This window comes from Sus scrofa, chromosome 3 (assembly GCF_000003025.6).
Source record: "Sus scrofa isolate TJ Tabasco breed Duroc chromosome 3, Sscrofa11.1, whole genome shotgun sequence".
Lineage (NCBI taxonomy): Eukaryota > Metazoa > Chordata > Mammalia > Artiodactyla > Suidae > Sus > Sus scrofa.
The window spans coordinates 91,717,253-91,740,491 of NC_010445.4; the positions used below are offsets into that span (position 1 = coordinate 91,717,253).

Here is a 23,239-nt window from a genome sequence, read left to right on the forward strand (position 1 = left end):
CATAGATTATATCCATAATTTTCATAAAACCCCTATAAGTTATAATTACCCCCAATGAAATAAATAGATTAGCTGACCTAAGGTCACAAAACTAGGCCATGATAAAGCTAGAATTTGAGTCCAGGTCTGTCAGGCATCTAGGTTCACACTGTCATTTACAAATACATATGAACTAAGCCAGAAACAAGTCAGCAGGGCTTTAAAAGACAAGGCCGTAAATGTGATTACCCATGTAGAGCATTTATATTAGGCCTGCCACACAGTAAATGTCTAATAAAGGTTAATTATCACCATCATCATTAGGCCAGCAGCCTTGAGTTACACAGCTCACTTGCGAGGGCCCCAAACCCACGACAATTTACCCATCTTTGTGGGTCAGAGGCCCCTCCAGCCTTCCCACCTCCTTTCCTTTGGCCTCTGCTAAAGCTGGCAGACCACACTGAAGCCAAGTGGTCCTCGCTTATTACCTGCCCAACCCCTTATCTCCCATCACTTAGGACTTAATGAATTCCTCTTTATACTGTTTCCGACAGGTATACCCAGAGCACTACAGAAATTATCAGAATTCCCTTTGTGGCTCAATGGAAACGAACCCGACTAGTATCCATGAGGATGAGGGTTTGATCCCTGGCCCTGCTCAGTGGTTAAGGATCTGGCATTGCCACAAGCTGTGGTGTAGGTCACAGATATGGCTCAGATCCAGCAGTGGTGTAGGCCAGCAGCTGTAACTCCAATTTGACCCCTAGCCTGGGAACTTCCACATGCCACACCTGCAGCCCCTAAGAGAAAAAAAAAAAAAAAAATCTACATTTTCTGTCTTTTAACTCTGATTTAATTCTCTTTACCTCCTGCACTTTCTCCCTCCCTCACTTTTTATCATCCTCCTAATTCTATTTACCTTCCCAAACCCCATCCCATTCAGGGCTCCCAAACGTAAATACTATCTACACTCCTGTATCCAGGTAGAGATGAACTCCAGGCCAGGCCTTCACCATCTATTCCACCCTTTTCTACCCTAGCTATTCCAATTTCTGTGTGTACAAAAATAGGATTTTATACACACACACACACATACACACTTGAATACCTTCCAATTTTTAAGGAAATCACTGGGACACAATTTGTTTGAAAAAAAGATGACTCATGACCCACATCAAGCCAAAACTGAGTCATCATATGAGTATTAAGAACCGCTCATCCAGCAGAAATTGCAAAGAGCCATAATTACGATAATGATGGTGGGAAATGAAGGGATATTTGTAAGAAGTACTGAAAAAAAGTAATTGAGAAAATTTAGAATCTATTAAATGTTCAAGAGGAGTCATAGATAACCCAAGTTTATGGGGGAGAGTTGGGAGAGGAAAATAGTAAGCCCACCCTAGACTATCTGTCCATCAGAGGTGTGCAGAACATGTAGCAGAATATGGCTTTGACAGTGGCAGACACGGGTCTCTGGTCTAAGAAGGAAACTTGTTTTGAGGACACGTGAGGCATCAACAGAGAGATTCTAACAGGAAAAACTTGAGGGATACTAAGACAGAGCTTTAGAAATGCTGACATTTAGAGAAGCAAAAAAATAAAATAAAATAAACCCTTTACCTGTAGACTCTTAAGAAAACACCTTCACACCCTGAATTACGCCAACTTCAATGATATGTCACAACTGCAAACAAAGAAAATTCTTAAGTACATTTTTTGAGAGAGAGAATGGTGTCTTTTTTTTTTTTTTTTTTTTGGCTTTTGTCCTTTTAGGATGCACCTGTGGGATATTGAGGTTCCCAGGCTAGGGGTCTAATCGGAGCTTTTGCCAAATCCAAGCCATGTCTGTGACCTACACCACAGCTCACAGCAATGCCAGATCCTTAACCCACTGAGTGAGACCAGGGATTGAACCCGAAACTTCCTGGTTCCTAGTTGGATTAGTTTCTGCTGCTCCACAACGGGAACTCTGAGAATAATTTATTAATCATGTGAGTTCTTTGGATGTAAAGATTCCACATCCTCCCTTCAAAGATCAGTTGAGTGATTCTCACAACTGTTTATTATCTTAGCCAAGCCAGGTCACCTGTGTTAACCTCAGTGGAGATCATATTGGCTACACTAACTCTAATTTACCTAAGCATACTGAAAATTAAGGGAAGCTATGCATAGAAAAAAACACTTTGTCAATTATCAATACTAACTAACTGTAAGGTATTATTACATATTTTCAACCACATTGTTACACATTCAACATCTGAAATGTTGTGACTTTTTGATTAAATTATTTAACTTACGAAAAACCAAACCTAATTAGTACCTCCTCTTACTCCTGCCCCCACATTCCATCTACAGATTTCTCTCACTACTATTTTGCCTCACTTTCTCTTGTGCTCCAAGAACCTTATTTCCCCAATTTATTGTCTTAGCAGCCAAGGGAATATTGGCCATTGGTCCTGAAGCAAACTTTAAGGCAGAAATCTTAGGTCTAAAAGGGACCTTAATATCATCGAGTCCAAAGGCAGTTCTCAAGCCTTCATGCACATGAGAATCACCATTGCTGGAAGGAAGGAAGGGAAGTCTCACCCCAGACTATATAAATCCAACTCTCTGGTGTGAACCCAGGCTTTAGAATTTTTTTAAAGGTCCACCAGAAGATTGCAACGTGCAGCCAGAATTGGGAAACTCTGAAAATTCAACTATTTTCTTTACAGATTGGGGGTGGAGGGGTGGGGAGGGGAGGAGACAGCTAGGAGGGGAAGGAACCTCATCTAGAATCACCAAGAGAGAACTAGGATTCAAACACCACCTTCTGGCCAGACAATATAACCAACATTCTCCCATTAGTTTTCTTAATTCAGAGTTCTCAAAACACAAACTGGAATTTACTTCCTTTGAAATAATTTTAATAATGTATGTTTTATATGCAATAAAATATAAGCATTCATTTTAAAGTTCAGTAAGTTAGACCAACTCATGTTACTACCTCCTCAGTCTTGGCAGAGAACATTTCCATCATCCTAGATTGTTTCTACCTGCCTCTTCTCCATCAGCAACCTCCATCCCTGACCCCAGGTGACAATTACTCTGATTTCTGTCACTATAAATGGTGTCATATAGTATGCATTCTTTTATGTTTGCATTATTTCACTCAGCATAATTTTTTAAAGATTCGGTATATGGGGCAGCCACTATGGAAAATGGTATGGAAGTTTCTTAAAATCTAAAAATAAAACTAATAAAACCCGTCGTGGCACAGTGGTTAAACGAATCCGACTAGGAACCATGAGGTTGCGGGTTTGATCCCTGGCCTCGCTTAGTGGGTTAAGATCCGGCGTTGCCATGAGCTATGGTGTAGGCCACAGACGTGACTCGGATCCCACATTGCTGTGGCTCTTGTGTAGGCCAGTGGCTACAGCTCCAATTAGACCCCTAGCCTGGGAACCTCCATATGCCATGTGAAGTGGCCCTAGAAAAGACAAAAAGACAAAAAAAAAATTAAAAAAATAATAAAGCTATCATCATGATCCAGCAATTCTACTCCTGGGTATATATACAGAAAAAAATGAATACTCTAATTCCAAAAGATATATGGACCCCAATGTTCATAGCAGCAGTATTTACAATAGCCAAGTGATGGAAGCAAGTCAATGCCCATCAACAGACAATTGGATTAAGATCTGGGCTACACACACACACATACACACACACACACACACACACACACACACGAAATGGAAAGTTATGCATAAAAAAAAATGAAATACTGCCATTGGCAGCAACATAGATGGATCTGGAGATTATTATGTTTAGTGAAATAAGCCAGACAGAGAAAGGCAAATCCTACATGATATGACTTACATGTGGAATTCAAAAAAAAATTACAAATGAATGTATATACAAAACAGATTCACATAGAAAAAGAAACGTGTTTATCAAAAAGGAGCAGGAAGGGGGATACAAATTAGGGATATGGAATTAACAGATACAAACCCCTACATACAAAATGGATAAACAACAGATTTACTGTATGGCACACGGAATTGTAGCCATTATCTTGTAATAATCCTATAATGAAATATAATCTGCAAACATCCTTAATCACTGTGCTATATACCTGAAACTAACACAGTATTGTAAATCAACTACAGTTCAATTTTTTTAAAAAAGAAAGCATATAAAGATTCAACTATGTTGTATTATCAGTTTATTTTACTTTATTGATGAGTAATATACCAATTGTATGCATATTCTAGTTTATCCATTCGGTTGGTCCCAAGTTTTGGGCTATTATAAATAAAGCTGTTACAAACATCTGGGTACAAGTCTTGGGGTGGGGGCGGGGGGGCATAAATGTTTATTCCTCTTGAGTAAATACATAGCAGTGGAAATACTAGGGCCAATGTGGCCTGGGAGGCAGGACACGTAGAAGAAAGCACTCCAGCCCTGCAGTCAGCTAGAGATGGTTTTGCATACAGATGGAGCTATTTATTAACCTGGAAATTAAAATGAACTTCACAGGCATGCCAAAGGGATTGGAGAGAATGTATGTAGAGTGAGTGGTAAATAGCAGATACCTAATCAATGACAACAGAAATAACTAGAGGCAGACTGGGCTGAACTAGAGCAAGATCCCTGAATTTCCCAATGAGGTATTTTTCCACTACTGCAAGCTGTTCACCTCCCCCCAGCCCTCATCCAACCAAAGGTTCCCTCAACCTCCATCCAACCCCAACACCCTTTCCTGTCTTTGAAGTTGAGACCATAAAACATAAACTATCTTCTGAAATAATTTAGAAGTGCTTCTTGGCTTGTTTACTTTAAAAAGTTTCAGTTCTCTTTGGTCAAAAAAGAGAAAACGAAGAAATCCATAAGAGGAAACTCTCAGCTCATGAACTCAGGTAAGGAGAAATGTCTACCTTTCAAGCAATATTAGGCTGAGATATTACCCCAAGTGATGACCAAACCTGTGAGTGAACCTGGAAATGGCTTTTGAAGGTCATGGGCCCAGTTGCATTTAGATCCTCTCTGACCTCTAGTGCTTCCCTCTATTTTCCTCCTGTGCAGCTCTTTCGAGTCAATGAGCTTTACTTGTTCAAATAAATGTCTTCCTTTTTCTAGACCTACCACCCTTCTCCTAGCCCTTCTCATTCCTGTACCTTCCAGCACCCTTTCCACTTGCAGGACAGAGAGACAAACCAAATGCCCAACTGTCTGCATGCCCTATTAACACACACACATGTACATACCACCACCCTTATCCATGTTCAACTGTGAAGATTATGAAGACTGATTCACTTGACCAAATGAATCATATAGGAAGCTACAGGAGAATAAGAGGTGTTTCTCTCTTTCAAAAAAAAAAAAAAGTCTCCTCACTCCTGGGGGCGTGTGAGAAACCACCCTGCCACCCCTGAGCTGGCAAGCCGCTGATGTCACCAGCTCCCCTCCCTGAGTTGGCTGCTGCTCAGAACCGTACACCCTACCCTCCACGCCCCCTCAGGCCTTCTCCCTGCCCTGCCCTCCAGGCCCTTCCCTTGATCCAGAGCCCTTCTGGAGTTCCTCAGCTAAACACCAGGCCATCAGCCATGCTCTGCCTCAGCCAATTGGAACACATGCTGCCTGTGAGACTCAGAGAGACTCTCTCAGCTGCCACATGAAAACTGCATGAGAGCCTTCCTCAGGGGGCCTAATAATAGCAGGTTTCATCTTTGAAACACTTGATAAATGTGAACTGATTAAGCCTCCCTTATCTCCTCCTAAGTTCTGGGCTTTTGCATGGTGGACTCCATCTTCCACTCCCCTCAAATTACTCCAGGAGGAAATAAGCTGGGACCCAAAGGATCTTTTCTGGGTACTTTAGGCCAAAACAACATTAATGACAAAGCCCCTGCAATAACAATCCCCACTTGGGCAATGGTCTGGAGCAGAAAGGGATTTAAATCTATGTGTTTTTTATTTAATATTATTATTTTTTAATAGTTATTTCCCCGATATGTTTATTTAAAAGAGACTGAATTGACATTCTAATCTCCCAAAGCCAGATTAGCAGAGAGAAGAACTTGCTTCTTATGGTCTAGGAAAAGGTCACTGAACAACAGTCCAGGGCACCAAATCCAGCCTGCCACCTGTTTTCATGAATAAAGTCTTAATGGAACACAGTCATGCTCATTCATTGAGGTGGTATCTAAGGCTACTTTTACATGACATTATCAATTGAGACCAAAATGACCCACAAAGCCAAAAAAAAAAATTTTACTGCCTCACCTTGTAGAAAGTCACTGACCCCTGGTCTAGGGAATTTAAAGTCTGTTCTTATCCTATATATTCCCTCAGTATCCTTAATCAAGTGTCTTTCCCTCCCTGAGCCAGTCTCTTTCCCTCCCCTTGGTACATCTGTAGACTGAATAGCCTCTGAACTGAGCCAGTGCCTTGGGTTTATTCTCTCATTGTTCTGTAATTATTAGCATCGTATATGTTAGCTTTGTGTCATCATTACAACTGACTTCTCTGCGACAGGAACAGAGTTCTGTGTGTCTCATGAATCATTGTAGGCACAAGGCTCTATGTTGAGCCCTAAATCCATTTATGGAGTATAACTGAACTGACTTGAATTATATTTCTTTCCTTGCAGAGAGATCTCACAGAATGATGTCTTAGAAGTGATCGAGGCAAATGTGTTCTCCAATCTGCCCAAATTACATGAAATGTAAGCAAGACCCTGTGGAGTTTGTCCATGGCTGTTCTTGGCAACAGCTTTAAAGTTTGCTTATATTTCTGGGAGGCCCTGGCTCTGCTCTGTTCTCAGACCCCTAGAGTTTCATTTTAAGATGTCAAAGTTAGCCCAAAAGCCACTCTCCTATGTCTGCCTGGTGATCCAAGCACCAGCTCAGAGTCCGGTCTTATCCTGTTCTTTCTCTCCCAGAGTTTTCTGCATAGTAGACTCAAGAACCTTGCTCTGTGACTGCAAATATTTCTACCTCATCCTTTCAAATTTATTCTGCTGTCAAAGTCCAAATAAATCCTGATTAAGGATAATCTACATGATGTAGCTGAAGTTGAACAGCTTTAGTTTGAATACTAACCTGTGCCATATACTCCTTACCACAAAACCTTGGCCAAGATACAAAATCATGCTAGGACTTAGTTTTCTTATCTGTAAAATGGAAATAATAAAATTGCATGCCATGTAGGATCTCTGCGATGAATAAATGAGATGATACATGTTAAGTAGATCTACCATCAGCTGGCATAGAGTAAGTTATAACAGTGGTTCCTTTACTACTCTAAGTTTATTTTCCCTATTGACATCCGAGTTTTACATATATGTCAATACTCAAACAGATCCACTTCTGTTTCACACCAATCTATAATCACCACAGATTAATTCATAGAACCACAGAATATCAAAGCCAGAAGTGACCTTAGAGACGGTCTGGTCCAAAATTTTCCCAAGTATAGTCTGTGTATCCTTAAACCTCAGAAACATACTAAATGTTTCAAAAAAGGAAAAAGATTCTATGGTCAAATAAGATTAAGAAACAATGGGCAAATAAAGTTAGATAGATTCACTTACTACAAGAAAACTCAGAGCCCATAATATGCAAATATACACTTGGAATCTCCAAGAGGGATATAGTAGTGCGAGTTTCTCAACTAATGTCACTGGAATGGTTTCTCTATGAAGCATTTATTAAAATCTCACAAAATTCTCAGGGAATGCAGTTAGGAAAGCCAATGAACCACTCTCCTAATTTTACAGATGAGGAATAAAAAACAGTTGTGAGGCTTGCCTAGTCACCCAGCAGGATAGGGACTTGAACATAAATCTCCTGACTCTCTTGTATCTTTTGAAAAACTTTTTAGCATTTGCCAAGCATATATACATATATACACACATGCATAATTCATATATGCATACATGCATATATATGAATTTGTTTAGAAATGACAGTCTGTCCATTTTGGCAGACTCCCCCCTCCCTTTCCTTCTACCCAGTCTGCCTCCCACCATTATCCTTCCTCCTTGTCATTAAGCCTCTGCAACTGATGCCTTCCCCCCTGCCTCCACTTTCCCCATTACCTGCCAGGTCCTTCCTTCCTTCTCTCTCTGGCTTTCCTTAACCTCACTGGGAAAAGAGATGGGACCAGGGTCTCAGAACCCACAGGGACTATCACAGAAAATGAACCAAAGGGCAGCCAGTCCTTTGGGCAAGGTCAAGCAGGCATCCCTTGATACAGTTCAGCGGGCAGGGAGCTAATGGGATGGCTCTTTCATCTCTTCCTTGCATGAAGAGGTGTTCACCCCCATGTAGCACTGACTGTACTTAAAATGATTAATTACCTGGTACTTGGATCTGGGTAGCTACAGGTTCCTGCAACATTAAAGCTAATGAAACAGGGAGGAAGTAATTAACACAGAGCATCTCTGCAAATATACATTGATCCAGCAAGATGAGGAAAGGGCAGCTTCTCTCTGTCGGAATCCAAATGTGAACATGCCCACCTTTAGACTATTGATCAGGACATAGCACAGGTCAATATGGAGCAGAAGCCAATCACTCCTCATGTGCCGTGAGAGAGCAGCCTCCATCTGCAGCACCGGGGTACTCACTGGTACCTTCTCAGCTACTGTCTGCTGGCATTGCACGGTGAAAACCAAAGATATCCACTGGTATTCCCCCCAGTCTTTGTTTTCTTTGCCCCTTCACTCTCCTTTTCTCTAATCTCCTCTGGGTCCTCAGCCTTCCTCTTCCCTCCCATCTTCTTTTCACGCCCTTTTGTTGTTTTTCATCCTCTTCTCTCTTGTCTCCCCATATTAGTCTTGTCCCTACCCTCTTAGGCTCCTCAGGCCCTGGGAGATGCCTACTGGTTAAAGACTTGGCTGTGCTCAGGGTTCAAATGACTCACCCAGTCAGGGCTTTGTCTGTCTCAAATGGACAGGTTCCAGGAGGACTTCAGTGATGAAAGTTATGTGAGACAGGGTTGATGTTTTGTTTGCACAGTTTAATATAGCAACAGACACCTAATGCATGCTCAATTTTTGTTGAAGCAATGGATGTATGAATAGATGGATAGATGGATAGGTGAATTAACTTTGTGACACACTTTGCGTAATGTGAAAAGACCATAGCATTCCTTATTGTTGAGGTCCTGTGCATGTTATTTCCTCCTTTACAGTAGAATTGAAAAGGCCAACAACCTGCTTTACATCGACCCTGATGCCTTCCAGAACCTTCCCAACCTCCGATATCTGTAAGTGATGCCCCCTTCTATGATCCAGATTGTGCATATTGTGCATTCCTATTTTAGCAAAATATCCATTTGTAACTCTGGGGAACAACTGTTTTTTATCAAAGATGTGGGGGAGAAGCTGAAGCAGGGAGATACTTACTGGTGGATTTTAGGTTAATGAGTGAATTCCACTAACATAATTGCATTTTGTTTTCATTTACAAAAACAGACATCATAAGGAAAGTCATTTGCATTAATGGGATTGTCACACGGACCTCTTGCAAAACTAGTCATAATTTACCATTAATGAGATACAGCCAAAATTTCTGCTAGCATTTAGCTTGTGACCTTGACCTCAAAGACACTGTCTCTCTTGTTTTGCATATAAGCATTTCTTCTTTGATTATAGTGTTTTATATGAAAAGTTTTGGTTAATAATAGACATGGTATTTTTATCAGCAGAGAGATTTCTGGTGTTTGAGCTCCATCCCTGGGACCTGCCTCCATCCACAGAAACACTGCTTCTTCTACTCAAATGGCTTTCAAATTAGCTGAGGGCTTGACAGAGCCCTGAGTGCTATGATGGGGACCCACAAAATAACATATTAGACTTTGACTTACGGAATCAAACCTTCTGGACCCATTTATTAGCTATTGAACATAGGCAAAACTTAACATCTCAAAGCTTTTTTCCTTGTTAGGAGAATGGAAATTATCATAATAATGGATGTGTATCTATTATCTATTAACATAATAATAATGGATAACCACCTACTCGAAAAAGACAGATTTTAAGCAACAATGATTTATTATTTCTTACCTGTCTCTGAAATGATCAGTGGAATGGTTCTGCCGAGCTGGATGCTGTTTGCTGTCTGCCTCACCTTAGTTAAGTTCAGTCCTGTATTTATGGTTAGCTGGCAGGTGTAGTGGGAGCTGGCTGCTGTGGATGGTCTCAGCTGGGATGACAGCTCTCATCCAAGGGGTGTTCATTTCTAGCAACTAACGGGCTTGTTCTCATGACAGTCCTGGAGTGGAAGAGAGAGAAAGTAAGCTTGTAAGCCTCTTGAGACCTAAACTCTGAGTTAGCACACTATTTCTTCTGCTGCATTTTATTAGCCAACACAATTCATGGGGCCACCCCAGATTCAAGAGGTGGAGAAACAGACGCTACTACTTTGTGGAAAAAGTTGCAAAGTCACAATACAAAGCATGTGGATACAGAGAAGGATAGAGAATTGAGGCCATCTTTGCAATCAATTCAAAGCATGTAAAAAGTTTGGCACAGGCCCTTTGACATGGTAAATGCTCAAAAAACATTAGCTCCTAGTGAGATTATGGCTCTGTCCCTAAATTTTGATCCACGAGAACTGGAGTAGGCAGGTATATTAAGGAACACTGGGCCGCAATGGCTTAGCTTTCTGAATGGAAACTGACTGGGGGATAGAAGAGTTAACGGAAGAAAATCCATTTGACCTGGAATTTTCACTCTCTGAGAGGAGCCCCAGAAAGGATCTGAAAAAGAAATAAGGCCTTCAACTCCTGAGTTAATACCAGAGGCAGGACCAGCTTCACCAGTACAGTCTCACGGGGTTCCATGCTCAGAAGAGCCCCACAACCAGAGGGCACTGGGTTTAATACTCTGCTGTCGCCATCTTGAAATGCTTAAACATTTTTGATCACGGAGCCCTGCATTTTCATTTTGCATGATACCCCACAAATTTTGTAAACAGTAATGCTCTTATTGACCTGGGAGTCTTGGCTCCCTAAATGGACTTTGCTATACTTGCTGCAGAAGCAAACCTGGGTCAGGCCCAAAACAGGGGAGGAAATATGGAGTAACAGAAAAGGCACGAGTCTTAGATTAAAAAAAAAAAAATCTAGGACCTCATCCTGACTCTTTGATGTACTCTTAGGGCAATCTCTGGATTGAGATGCACATAGTTTATAGGACCCTCAAGTGAGATTTATGTAGGAAAATATATTGTAAACTACAGACTGCTCAAAAACACTAATAACTGTACTAAACATCTGTAGGATGATTATTTCTGGCCAAAGTCTACCAGTCCACCCTTAGAAAAAGTCCAGTAAGAGTTGAATAGACAATGACAGCGGCCACTAAGATCTGAAGCTTCTATCCAGTGTGTTTGGCATGAGCTCAAAAAAAAAAAAAAAAAAAAGAGTAGTTTGGGGACATGCCTTTACATTTAAGAGAGCAGTATAGAAAAGAAAAAGACTATACATGATGTTAGAAATATTGGATTTCAGATGGGATGCTGATATTTATTAACTAGATAAGCCATTCTCTAAGCCTGTTTCCTTATCTATAAATTGGGATGGTTGGAAAAACTAAATATGATTATGCCTGTAAAAACATTTTGTAAATTGTTTTTTAGTATATAAACCATAAAGAACTATATATAAGATTATTGGTGCCTGTTACCCAGTTGGTTTCCTTCATTCCTTCTTTTCTTCTTTCCCTCTCTTCCTCTTAGAAAAAGTCTGGGTGGAATAGGGGTGACCATAGAACATTCAAGAACAAAACAAAAGCACCTTAGAATATACAAAGGGATACCCCCATTCATAAACTGTCACATGTGTCTCAAAAAAGCTCTCCTGCAGAGGAAAGATTCAAGGCAGCAATCCCATCAAGCACATGTGCCATAGCCCATGACAGTATCAGCTGGGATAAGTATGAAGGACTGGGAATCACTGCAAAGCTTGAAATCAAGAGATATCCAGAATTTGACCTGAATATTAGCCAACACCTTGGGGCCAGCACCATTCAGTCTTATTAGTAAAGACCTTCAGCCCTCCCTCTGAGGGGGTGAGGGCTTGGGAGGAACTTGGGAGGATGTGGGCATAGAAGGCACAGCCCTAGACTGAAGAGGGAACTTGGGCAGCACAGAGAGGATAAAGATCTGACTGACTCTGTGTCATCTGTCATCAAGTCCAGCCTCTCCTTTCTGTCCTATTCTCACTTTGAGATGCTAAGTAAACCTCCATCTCACCTGACTCTCCCATTAAGTGCAGACAAAGCTGGAAGTTATGATTCTAGCCACATCCTTTCCTGAGAGGAAGTTATTGTCCTCAGAGTATCTGAAACATGCTTTCTAACTGGAGAAAGAAAAGAACTTATAAGCAATTTAGAGGAACTGTGTCATAGTCAAATGATCCTCCTTGATGGCTCTGAAAAATATATATACTTACATAATTCTACACTGTGGAAAGTCTCTTCACATGCACTGCCATGCTGATCCCCATCAGGAAGTTGGGACAAAGAGCTGTCTGTCTTAAGCCTTTTGACTTATTGCCAAGGGTGTGCTTCTCCCAGCTCCACACTGATCCTGGGACATAGCATACAACCCTGGGAACTTCACACTCCAAAAACAACTCCACCAGCAAGACATCCATTCAGGGCTCTTAGACTGTGGTCCTCTGAAATATTTTCCAAACAGCTAAGAGGAATCACCTAAATTCAGAGTTGGGCCTCTAAGCTAAAAGCTTATGTCATGGAAACAAAGTCCTGTTAAGCTTCCTTCTTCTTTCCACACTTATTTGCGTCTGTGTGGCAGTCATCAACAGCTTCTTGATCCAGCAGCCAGGTGGAGGTGGATGGCAATGATTTTCGATATTCTTTGGGATGATGAACTATTTGCTTCAAGGCAAAGAAGAAACACCAAAAGGATGAAGGAATCCAGAAGGGACCAGTAGGACTGAGGAGTAGTTTATTTCCTTAAGCCAGGATAAATGCATATCATCACAGCCAGCAAAGCAGGAAATTGCCTGGGTAGGGGGGAGTTGCCATTTGACTAGAGAACTCTAATTGCTGCGCGCACACACACTTAGAAATGTTGTTCTGGAATTCTCAGCATTGATTCCACTTCATACTGATCATTTGATGGTACAGAATTCAAGACAACTAGAAATCAGCCTTCTTTATTACTGTCTTCATACTTTCCTGGGGAACCTGAAATGGTTAGGGAAAAAAAAATTCATGAATAAAGAAATGTACTTTTACTGGAAGAATATACATCAAAGGATTCATTTGGGTGGATTTTTTTTAAGTCAATATTGTATTTGCAAGCAACATTTCTTTCTTTACCACTCTGCCTTCCTGGAGCTGACCTTTTGTGTATGAAAGATTATCTATTGATCTGTAAATAAAGTTTACACAATATTTTCTTGCCTTTGCATCCTGTCAGCGTAATTCTCAGGCAGCTGGATGTTGCTCTTTGCTACTCAATAAACCATGATTCTATCTTAGCAAATCCTTGACACAGTTGGGTGGGACCCCCACCCCCAACTGACAACCATCTTCCTCTTGCATGTGGGCCAGGTAGAGCTTCATAGGATGCTGTTAATGGCAGCCACACTGTCTGCTTTCTCCACCCAGGGATGATTCCAGGAGACTCATCGGTGGGACGCACTTAACCTTAGTAATTCAGGCTGTTTCATCTCCACCCCTCTCCCTAAGTTCTTCTCTCACTTTTTCTGCATTTCTCCCTTTCATCTGTTTTCATAGGAGTGATGAAATTAGCTTCTTCAATTATCAAAGCTAAGCCATTTGTTGGACATCACACGCCAAGAGGGGTAGAGGACAGGGGTTCAGCGAGGATGCACAGGGGCTCTGGGTCACCTGGCTGGGCTCAGGTTTTCGGCTCCTGCCCTTCTTCATTGGGTGACCTTGAATAATTATCTAAACTTCTCTAAGTCTCAGTTTTCATTTCTGTAGACTAGGAGTAACATGGCCTGCATCCTTGTGTTGTTATTAAATGAAGTACTAAAAAGAATGACTGACATTTAGAAAATTCTCAGCAAATGTTGGCAATTCTTATTAAATTCCCAAACTTGTCATTTACTAGCTAAGGGAGCCTGTGTAAAGGACTCCATCTCTTTGAAACTCAGTTCTCTTCTCTGTCTTTAAAAAAGAGTACCTTCTCTTCAGAGACTCTTGTAAGGATTAATTTGATGATGACAATAATAACGATATGGTGGTGGTAATGATCTCTTTCCCCTTCTAATATTTCTAAGGTTTTGAAGGCCTCTTTAACTGTTTCTTTTGGACAGAGTCCACTGATCAGCATCCAAACATGAAAATACATCACTCATGTTTCTCAAAGGAAAAAGGCTTCCTTCTTATAAACTCCTAACACATCCAAAAAGCCCCCCAAAGAAGCAAAATTACATTATCCTGCAGAGTTGTAGTGGAGGGTTCCTAACTCCTCCTTTTATTCATTTTTAACCCTGATGGTCCACAACACCCCATGCCATCCCCAGCAACCAACTGGTTGGATTATGCTTCCTATTTTTATGTAGGTTTACAATTTAACTCTTTTACCATATTTCTTTGCATTTGAACCTCACAAGAAGGAGTAAGCCAGGGAGTAAAAGTACAAGCATCTTACAGAAGTAAGTTGGCCTTGCCCGTACTCCCTGGTCACAGAGCTCTTCTGACAGGAAGGTGCAATGTCCCTGTGCATTGGATTATCCTGATATTCAGCAACATTTGGTTCTCTGTAATGATGGGAAAAGACATATACTAGGGTTCATTTGCCAAAGTTATGGCAGTCATGTGCATAGTAGAAAGGAGAGGTTCCTTCCCATTTCTCCTCCATCACTTTGGATATGAATTAGCCAGTCAGTAAGGACTCATGCATTCAATCATTCAACCATCTTTTATTGAGGCCATACTATAACCTAGGCTTCACTGTGCCTGTTTACTCAAGATCCAAAAAATGGCAAGACAGACAAAGTCTTTGCCCCTATAGAACTTACATTCTAATGGAAGAGACAAAAATTGTTGGATAATGTCAGGTGGTAATGGAGATATGAAGAAAAACAAAGCAAGGAAAGTAGAGTCATGGTTTAGAAAGGGGGATCAAGAAAGGACAGAGGGGATAGCCTTATGAGAGATACAGGAGACATCTATGGACAGCTCTCAATGCAAGGAGCTCAGCTCTTTGGGGAGAAGGGGCTATCATGCATTATTCCCTGAAAATAACACATCTGTCCAGTTGTGTGGCACTAGCCATAGATAAGACGACTGATCCAATGTCTTGGGCTGGACTAGTCAGGGAAAGTTTATCGGTATAGGGAGGCCTACAACTTGAGGGATGAACAAAATTTGAAAAGATGGAAAAGAACGCATTTTCAATGAAAGAAAGGTAAGTAAATACATAGAATATAAAAGGGCCATGCAGCAGGCAGAGGATTGGGAGGAACTGAGTCTTAACTGAAAACAAGGTGCACACTGAGAAGGAGTATGACTATATTAGGATGCACTGGGTTTAGTGATATTGGAAAACTAAATTACACAAATGAGTTTTGGCCTAACACAGTGGTAGAAAATAAGCTTTAAGAGACTGTTGAGCAGCAGAGTGACAGGGTGACAGTCACTGGACTTTAGATTGACAGGTAGCAGGATATAGACCATACTCAAGGGGGAACCTGCTAAGGGCCAGTTGCCATAATCAGGGGTACAGGGATGGTGGCACCTGGAGGAAGAGAAAGGCATGGTTCAACAGGGGATATATTCCCTAACAAGAACCACTGGTATACGATTTACCTCTAGGTCAGACAAGGACCCAAGTGACAGCAGTGATTTTTGCTCACTCACTTCTAGTAACCCCCAAAGCCTCCCTTCCCACCAGGGACTCCTGCACAGAATCATCCTGCAGACAGCATTCAAAAATCCCCTCTGGGCCAGAAGTCACCATACACAGGGGCTGTGATTTTTAAGGAGAAAATTATTAACCATCTCCCCAGCTGTCAGTATTCTCTCTCAAAGATGTTTGGGCGCAATGGAAATTACTCGATTGCTTCTTTTATCAGTAATCTGTCCAGCAGGCCCAACTTTGCCTGCTATTGTCAACTCCGGGAAAAGATAGCCAGATTTTTCTTTGTGGAACAATAAGATTCGGAATAAGATTTCAGCCCAAGGAGAGCAATTACCCCACCCTTACCTGAGGACCTAATTGTAAGGATGGTGATGGTTTCATGCTGTTAACCTCTCCTCCTCCTTCCTCTGACCTGCTCAGTATTTTCTCTTGCAAGAAGTCCAGGTCTTGTCCATCAGCAAGACAGTTATTGGATCTATCAAGTCACATCTGTACACTCAGGTCTTAATATTCTTCTTATCAAGAGAAGTGGCACATTTTTAAAAAGGAACCTGGAAAAGCTGATGTGGAACCCAAGGACTAATCATGATGGACTCCCGGGCATGGGAGCTTCTGAGAGGGAAAGTCCTACAGGATTCACTACAGGATCAGCATATGGGTAGCCACCTACTCCACCCACTTGCTGAGTCCCTAGATGAAATTTTCACGGGATACACCTTTTACAAGGTAGGTGTGTCCTCACATCGTTAATTTTGAAATAAGGCCTGTCTCTGTCATCATAAGAAATCAGATGTAAAGACATGTTTGGAGAGTGTTCAGAGAGAAACTAGTCTCTGATTAGCTGCATGAAGCTCAGCCCTGACTTCTTCCTCATCGCTAGTGTCATCCCCATGTCCTCCAGACAGGAATGGACTGATCTCTTCAAGTGCATCTCCCTGACTGTTGGTGCTGTAAGTCTCTAAAGGCTGTTGTCATGACTACAAGGATGTTTGGGCACAAGGGAAATTACACAATCATTTCTTTATCTGCAAAATGGAAATAAAATATGCTTCAAGAGACTGATGGAAGAGGAGAATGGACTCTACCTCCTCTAAGATCTCTGCCAGCAGTTAAGTGTCTAAACTGTGATCTTCATGAATCTGGGGATCCTAGTGTCACTGCCTGCCCCAAGCTCAGCAGAGTCAGATCCAGCACAAAGGGTCTTGCATGGAAGGAGAAAGTCCCTCTCTAAGAAAGGCAAATCCAGCCTCTTACAGACCACTGTACTTCCCAGATCAGGCTCCTCTCCCCCAGGATTCAAGGAGACCTTTTTAAATGCTGATGCATTTAGATGCATCAAAAACTGAAAGCAGCTGTAAATTACTCTTAAGTACAACAGAAGCTTAGCCTCTTAAGCTAAAAGAGAGTTGCAGGATACACCCCTGCCATTTTGGTCCTTAACAAATGGGCACAAAGCCTTAGTGCAGCTTGAGACATACTGGATGTGAGGGTCCTAAGAGGAAGACAGTACCCTGCAGCCACTGGAGCTGGCCTGGGAGGGCAAATTCTTTGCAGGGCTGACCTCAGGCACAGGCAAAAGACAAAAAGCTTAGCTGGCAAGAGTCTGAAAGACATCAAGCGAAGCCCTGCCTCCATGGAAAAGAAACTGCTGCCTCCTCTTCTACAACTGCAGCCTCACTATTGGGAAGTTTAAAGGATATTTTGGTCCTTCCAGACCCTTTTAGATTTACGATTATCCCTGGGAGAGGCCACATATTAAGATATTAGAGCTAACGCAAGAATTGTCAGCTCCCACCTCTATAGGGATGGGGCAGCCCCCAGAAGCAGAGATAGGCCAGAGGAGACTGGGCAGTGAGGTGGGCAATAGGGGGCAGGTAGGACAATGAGAAAGGCGAGCATCATGCCAGTAAACTCTGGTTACTAGACACGGGGCTACTCCAGGATACTTCATCACCATATCTCCAGTGCATGGCATGAAAAGGGCTCTCAACTACTCACTTTCCTTTTTAGAGAAACCTGACTGTGATCCAGACCTCTTGTGTACCTGCTCTCCTCCCTCGGTAATACTTGTTGAAGTATCACATTTGCTCCTTGCTGCTGTCATTCATCTCAAATGCTTTATCTTTTACAGACTGTGTTCTTAAGCTGCGATCTAAGAACACAGGCATGTTCTAGCCAAGTGGCCCCATGCTCTCAAACTCGGCTTATCCACCTGGGAAGATGCTGTCTTCCCGTGGGCACAGCAATAGGAGGAATGCATTCTAGGGGAGTCCTCAGCCAACCAGGTCAGCTGGCCTGACATTGGGGAGACATGAAGTGGCAGGAGATGTCATCATTTGATTTGAAGGACCTCCCATCTCAAGCAAAGCCTGTGTCCAGTTCATCTCTGGGCTCCCGCAGACCACAGGGTCTGCACACAGTAGACCTTCAGTGAAAATGGAGGCCTGGGTTTGAATCTTTCAGTTTGGGTAGCCAAAGGGAGGCAGCTGTTGTTTTTAGTGAAATATCTTGGGGCGTTACAGAGTGTGAACACTGCAGTGACAAATATTCTCAGGAAGAATATTTTCATCTCCAGCAGACATTACAAAAATGTTCTACTGCAGTTTAATCATGAGCTCACTTACAGCAAACACCCCACAAATAATGTCTAGTTCAAGAGGCTGTGAGCTCCTCCCCCACCAGCTTGGCATTCAAAGACAGCTGAGCTAGGAAGAGGGAGCCAGGTGATTGGGAGACATTCCAGGGAAGAAATTAGGCAGCCTCCCTCCAAAGCTCATCTAGCATGGTCTGTCTCTGACAAGGGCCAGACCACGGGAGCCACATGGACACAGATAAACAGGGCCAGACACTAAGAAAAAGCTCTTCTCTTGCCACTCACCTGGGTTCCAGCCCTAGTGCTGCTTGTGAGAACTTGTAGTAAGCAAGTAGCCAGACCTCTCTAGGCCTCATGTAAGAAGGGGAAGAAAAGAACAGCCCTATCTCCATCAAAAGGTTGTAAGAAAGTGAAAGGAAGAGATAAGAAGAGTAGGGTGTGGTGACACTTTGATATTTGGAACCAGCAAAAAGTGTAAGCACTGCTAATTGGACCAGGTATTGCTGGCAGATATGGGGTGGGATACAAGAATCATAACTTAGAACTTCTGCTTTGTATTAACTTACACAGCCTTACATAAGCCCTCAGCTATTTACTGATGGTTCCACTTTACAGATAGGAAATTTGAGGTTCAGAGATGCTGAATCAATTGACCAAACTTGCAAAATGGTATTAAGAAGGGATCTTAGAGGAGCTCCCTGTTGGTCCAGTGGTTAAGGGATCGGGCATCGTCCTCGCTGTGGCCTGGGTTCACTCTGTGGTCCAGGAACATTTGCACACTGCAGGTGTGGCCCAAACAACAACAACAAAAGGATCTTGGGGCAGAACTGACACTTATTGAACATCTACTAGATGGCAGACCCTAAACCAGCATTTTGTTCACACAGCTCATAGTCCAGTCTTCCAAAACAGTGAGACATGTGTTTTCCCCAATTTACAAATGAGCAGTTTGAAACTCAGAGATTATGTGGCTGGCAGAACTGAGAACTGAAGGCAGGAGTGTCTGACTCCATCCCGAGTCACCCCACTTTCGGGCACACCACAGCTGGGAAGGGGCAGAGTGCAGGTGAGGCCAATGTCACCATCTCCAGTGTTCTGAGCCAAGAGTGACACCTGATTATTGTTTGTTATTTGGAACTTGTGATCATCTTTGCGGGCAAAGTTGAAGTGTACCTAAGAAATAGCTTTCTAAATAATTAATGCTAGAAATGAGTTGTGGGGGAGGGTGTGCAAACTGTTTAAAATATTTACTCTTTTGTGACTCTCCAGTGTAATTCAAAAGTAACTGCTTGCCACAGATTGGTAGTTTGATTAAAATTATTCATACATCGACATCCAAGAAAGTCCCAAAAGATCACCTTTTGGCAATGCTCTGTTAGCAGTGAATCTAGCTTGGAGAGATCCTTAGTTTTTAAAAGTTCTCATGCAGCCAGTGTGGTTTAATGGGAAGAAGATCTCTGAGAGGCATGGGAGCCAGAGGGCCCAGGTTCAGGTTCCTTTTCTTCCACTTTCCAACAGAAAAATTAACTGTAACTCTTTAAGCTTCAATTTCCTTCCATCTATAAAATGGAACTAATACCAGTTATCTTCATCATGGAGTTGATGAAGTTGTGGGCAGGAATTAATAACTTCAATACAGGCACAGCCTTTTCTAATGGTGCCTGACATGTGATAAGGTAATTGGTAAGTATTGTCTATGATTCATTCCATTTCATGTTTAGAAATTTGGGTGATTCATTTACCCTCTGTGAGCTTATCAGTAAGATGGAAGTCGTAATTACATTCATCATAAAAACTCACAGTACAGTCAAAGGAGATACTCTGAAATAACTTTTGTCAATTATCTGTGCTACACAAATATAAGGCAAGGTGATTTTCCAGTCATTTCTTCCTACAAGTCTGGGTCAGAACTGCAACCTGTGGAACCAGTTCCTAGGACTTTAGTTACCTCTCAAATACCAGACATCTGGTTTACTGCCACTTTAGGCAGCCTCTCACTCGGGCCCAAGTCAGAGACTGGTCACTCTGTCCCCACACAGGAGGAGACAGCAATGAAAGTTGCCCCATGGTCCTCTTAAAGTTCCTCTCTCAACCTACGTGACACTACAGCAGATCCCACCCTTCCCGTGATGGGGGGATGGGAAGGGCAGACTCACACAGTTGCCTGGAGGAAGACCTCTCACAAGGTCCCTCTACCCGTTTTCACACCCAATACAGAGAGGTTCAGGTTGTGTCACTGGTTTCTAGAAACTCAGAATATAACATGTCTCATACCTTGGCGTCTCAGAAAGAACTCCAACTTTGACATCCTATTATACTGAGATCTGCCCTGGCCATGAAGGTATCCTACCATGTGCTCCAAATTGAAAGGATAAATAACACCAAAGTGAGGGCTACAGGGTAGCCATCACAAACTTTATTTTTTCTACATCTGGGTCCAGTTTGTTGAAGATTTCTCTTCAGTTTAGTCCTCCTTTGATTCACTTTGCCATTAGAGAACAGGACTTCTTTTTACCCAGATATGGTGTGTAGAGAGGTTAATTGCAGGGCTAGGAGTAGGAATCTGATTCTGTGACTAGAGACTCTAGGCAGCTGCATGGGGTTATCAGAGCCTCTTACCATCCCTCTTCTGGCTGTAATAAAATGCCTGAAGATGTCAGGAGAAACTGGATCATACTTCACTTGACACAGTGTGCCCTTTCACCAATGTGGTTCTGATTTTCTGCGCTTTAAACTTTGATTTATATCACAGTAGAGGAAGGGAGAGTGCTAATAGAATACCCTGTCTAAAAGAGAGTTTGCCAACCGTGGCATGAATGGTAAGAGTATTTTCAGAGAATTAGCATAAATCAGCATAAACACTCTAGCTTCTGGCAGGGCTTCCAAGGTTAAATTAGGAAACACCAAACTCAGGAGATCCTCTCCAACAAGTGAGGGATCCAAGGTCAATGTGTTTGGGAAAAGCCAGCACACTACTTCTTTCTCTTGGGTATTTATAATGGATACTATTGTGGAAAAGGCTCCAAGAATCCCACAGAAAAGAAACTGTGTAACCTTATTAATCCAGCATTTCCTAGATGTATTTGTCCATTGTAGCCTTTCATTTGCAAGCAAAGCATTATAACCTCTGGAAATAGCGTTTCTGGAGAAATGCTCAAAGTTTCTAAGTTGGAAAGCATATTAAAGGTCACAGAGTTCAACTCCCCTTTCCAATTCTACACCCAATTCCAATGTATGAGGTTTTCCCACAGACATCCAAGCAATTCCCAGACACCAGCCGGGAGTCCTGCAGTTCAACTCAATTCTGAGCCTGTCTACTTGATACAGCATCAGATCCCACAGATGTAAAACAGTCCTGTAAGACTATCTCCTTTCAGACAGCACTCAAAGTCCAGGTTGTCACCTATGCTTCTGAACAACCAGCTATAGACTAGAGGTTCCAATAACCCCTCCTTGAGTTTGGTTACTTTGCTAGAGCAGCTCACAGAACTCAGAGGAACATTCTGCTTACTAGATTACCAGCTTATTATAAAAGGATATAACTCAGGAACAGCCCAATGGAAGAGAGGCACAGGGCAAGGTATGGAGAAAGAATTCAGAGCATCCATGCCCTCTCCAAGCCCACAACTCTCCCCACCCAGAAGTTCTTTCCAGCATGGGGAACAAAGACCAAATATTTTTCTAATCCTAAATCACAATATCACTCCTTATGAAGAAATCAGCCATACAGTTAGATGCATTTTCAGAGGTAGAGAACCATGTGCCTCGCAGTATAATCCGTTCCTCTGTTGGACAACTTTTGCAATGAATGGGCATAAGTCATTTGGGTAAGCCTAACAATGGTAAGAGCAGAAACTTTAGAGTCAGAAATATGTGCATTCAACCTCCATCTCTGCCCTCCTTATGTGTGGCTTTGTGAAAGTGACTGGATCTTTCAGCTGAGCCTCCTCCATTCTGATATGAGATGATAATGATACTTGTCTCCTAAGGTAGAGGAGAGGAATAAATAAAATAATCAATATTAAGTGCTTGGTGTGGGACCTGATACACAGGAAGTGTTCAATAAGTGTCGACCATTATTATTATTAATCCTATACCTACTTTCCTGAGTAATACAGCACAAATCTATTACTCTTTCCATCTGGTAGCCCTTCAGAATCACAGCTTCTCTTCCCAAGCAAAATAGCCCATGTATTGTGCAATATAGTCTTGATTCCTCACCCTATCAGCAAAAAACAAAATAAAATAGCCTATGTCCTCAAATGATTTTATGTATAAAATAGATATTCATACAACTGCAGTATTAATGTCTGTATTAAAACATATACAGAAAAATGACATTTTAAAGTATGAAATAGATATGAATAAATAATGTGCTTTGCCATGAACACCTTGTCTCATTATATACCATTTCATATGGCACAAAAAGCCTATTTTCTTCTCATTAAATACATTATAATGATGGATATTTTAGATAAAGCAATATCATAGGATGTGCTTCATTATTTTTTTAATCCTTAGTTTTACACTCAGAAAAGCAATTCACAGGTCACATAAATACTAGATTTCCATGGCTGTCAAAGCTGAGAACAAAATTTCACTAAAATAAGTAGATCCAATGGAAAACAAGCCAATAGCTGCATTCCCTGAGTCCGTGTACTTATTTCAATCCTATTCTTTCATGCAAATATTTTTATAAAATTCAGCTAGTAATTTTCTTCCCTAATGTCAATCAGATGTTCTTACAAACTACCTGGAAGACCTTGGATTTTTATGTTTCTAATCAATGTGTTTGAAACCCAGTGAAAAAATT

General features: G+C 41.8%; 1 protein-coding gene across 5 annotated transcripts in view; it reads left to right on the top strand.

The window, feature by feature from the left end:
- FSHR (follicle stimulating hormone receptor) overlaps nt 1-23,239 on the top strand; it is a 168,020-nt gene that overhangs the window by 110,017 nt on the left and 34,764 nt on the right. For 2 of the 5 annotated variants that reach the window (XM_021085884.1, NM_214386.3), the window contains exons 3-4: nt 6,614-6,688; nt 9,160-9,234. The exons of 1 other annotated variant lie outside the window; for it this stretch is intronic. In XM_021085884.1, the coding sequence (XP_020941543.1) occupies nt 6,614-6,688; nt 9,160-9,234 (150 nt within the window). The remainder of the gene's footprint in view (nt 1-6,613; nt 6,689-9,159; nt 9,235-23,239) is intronic. 2 more of the 5 variants (XM_021085881.1, XM_021085882.1) reach the window with 2 other exon arrangements.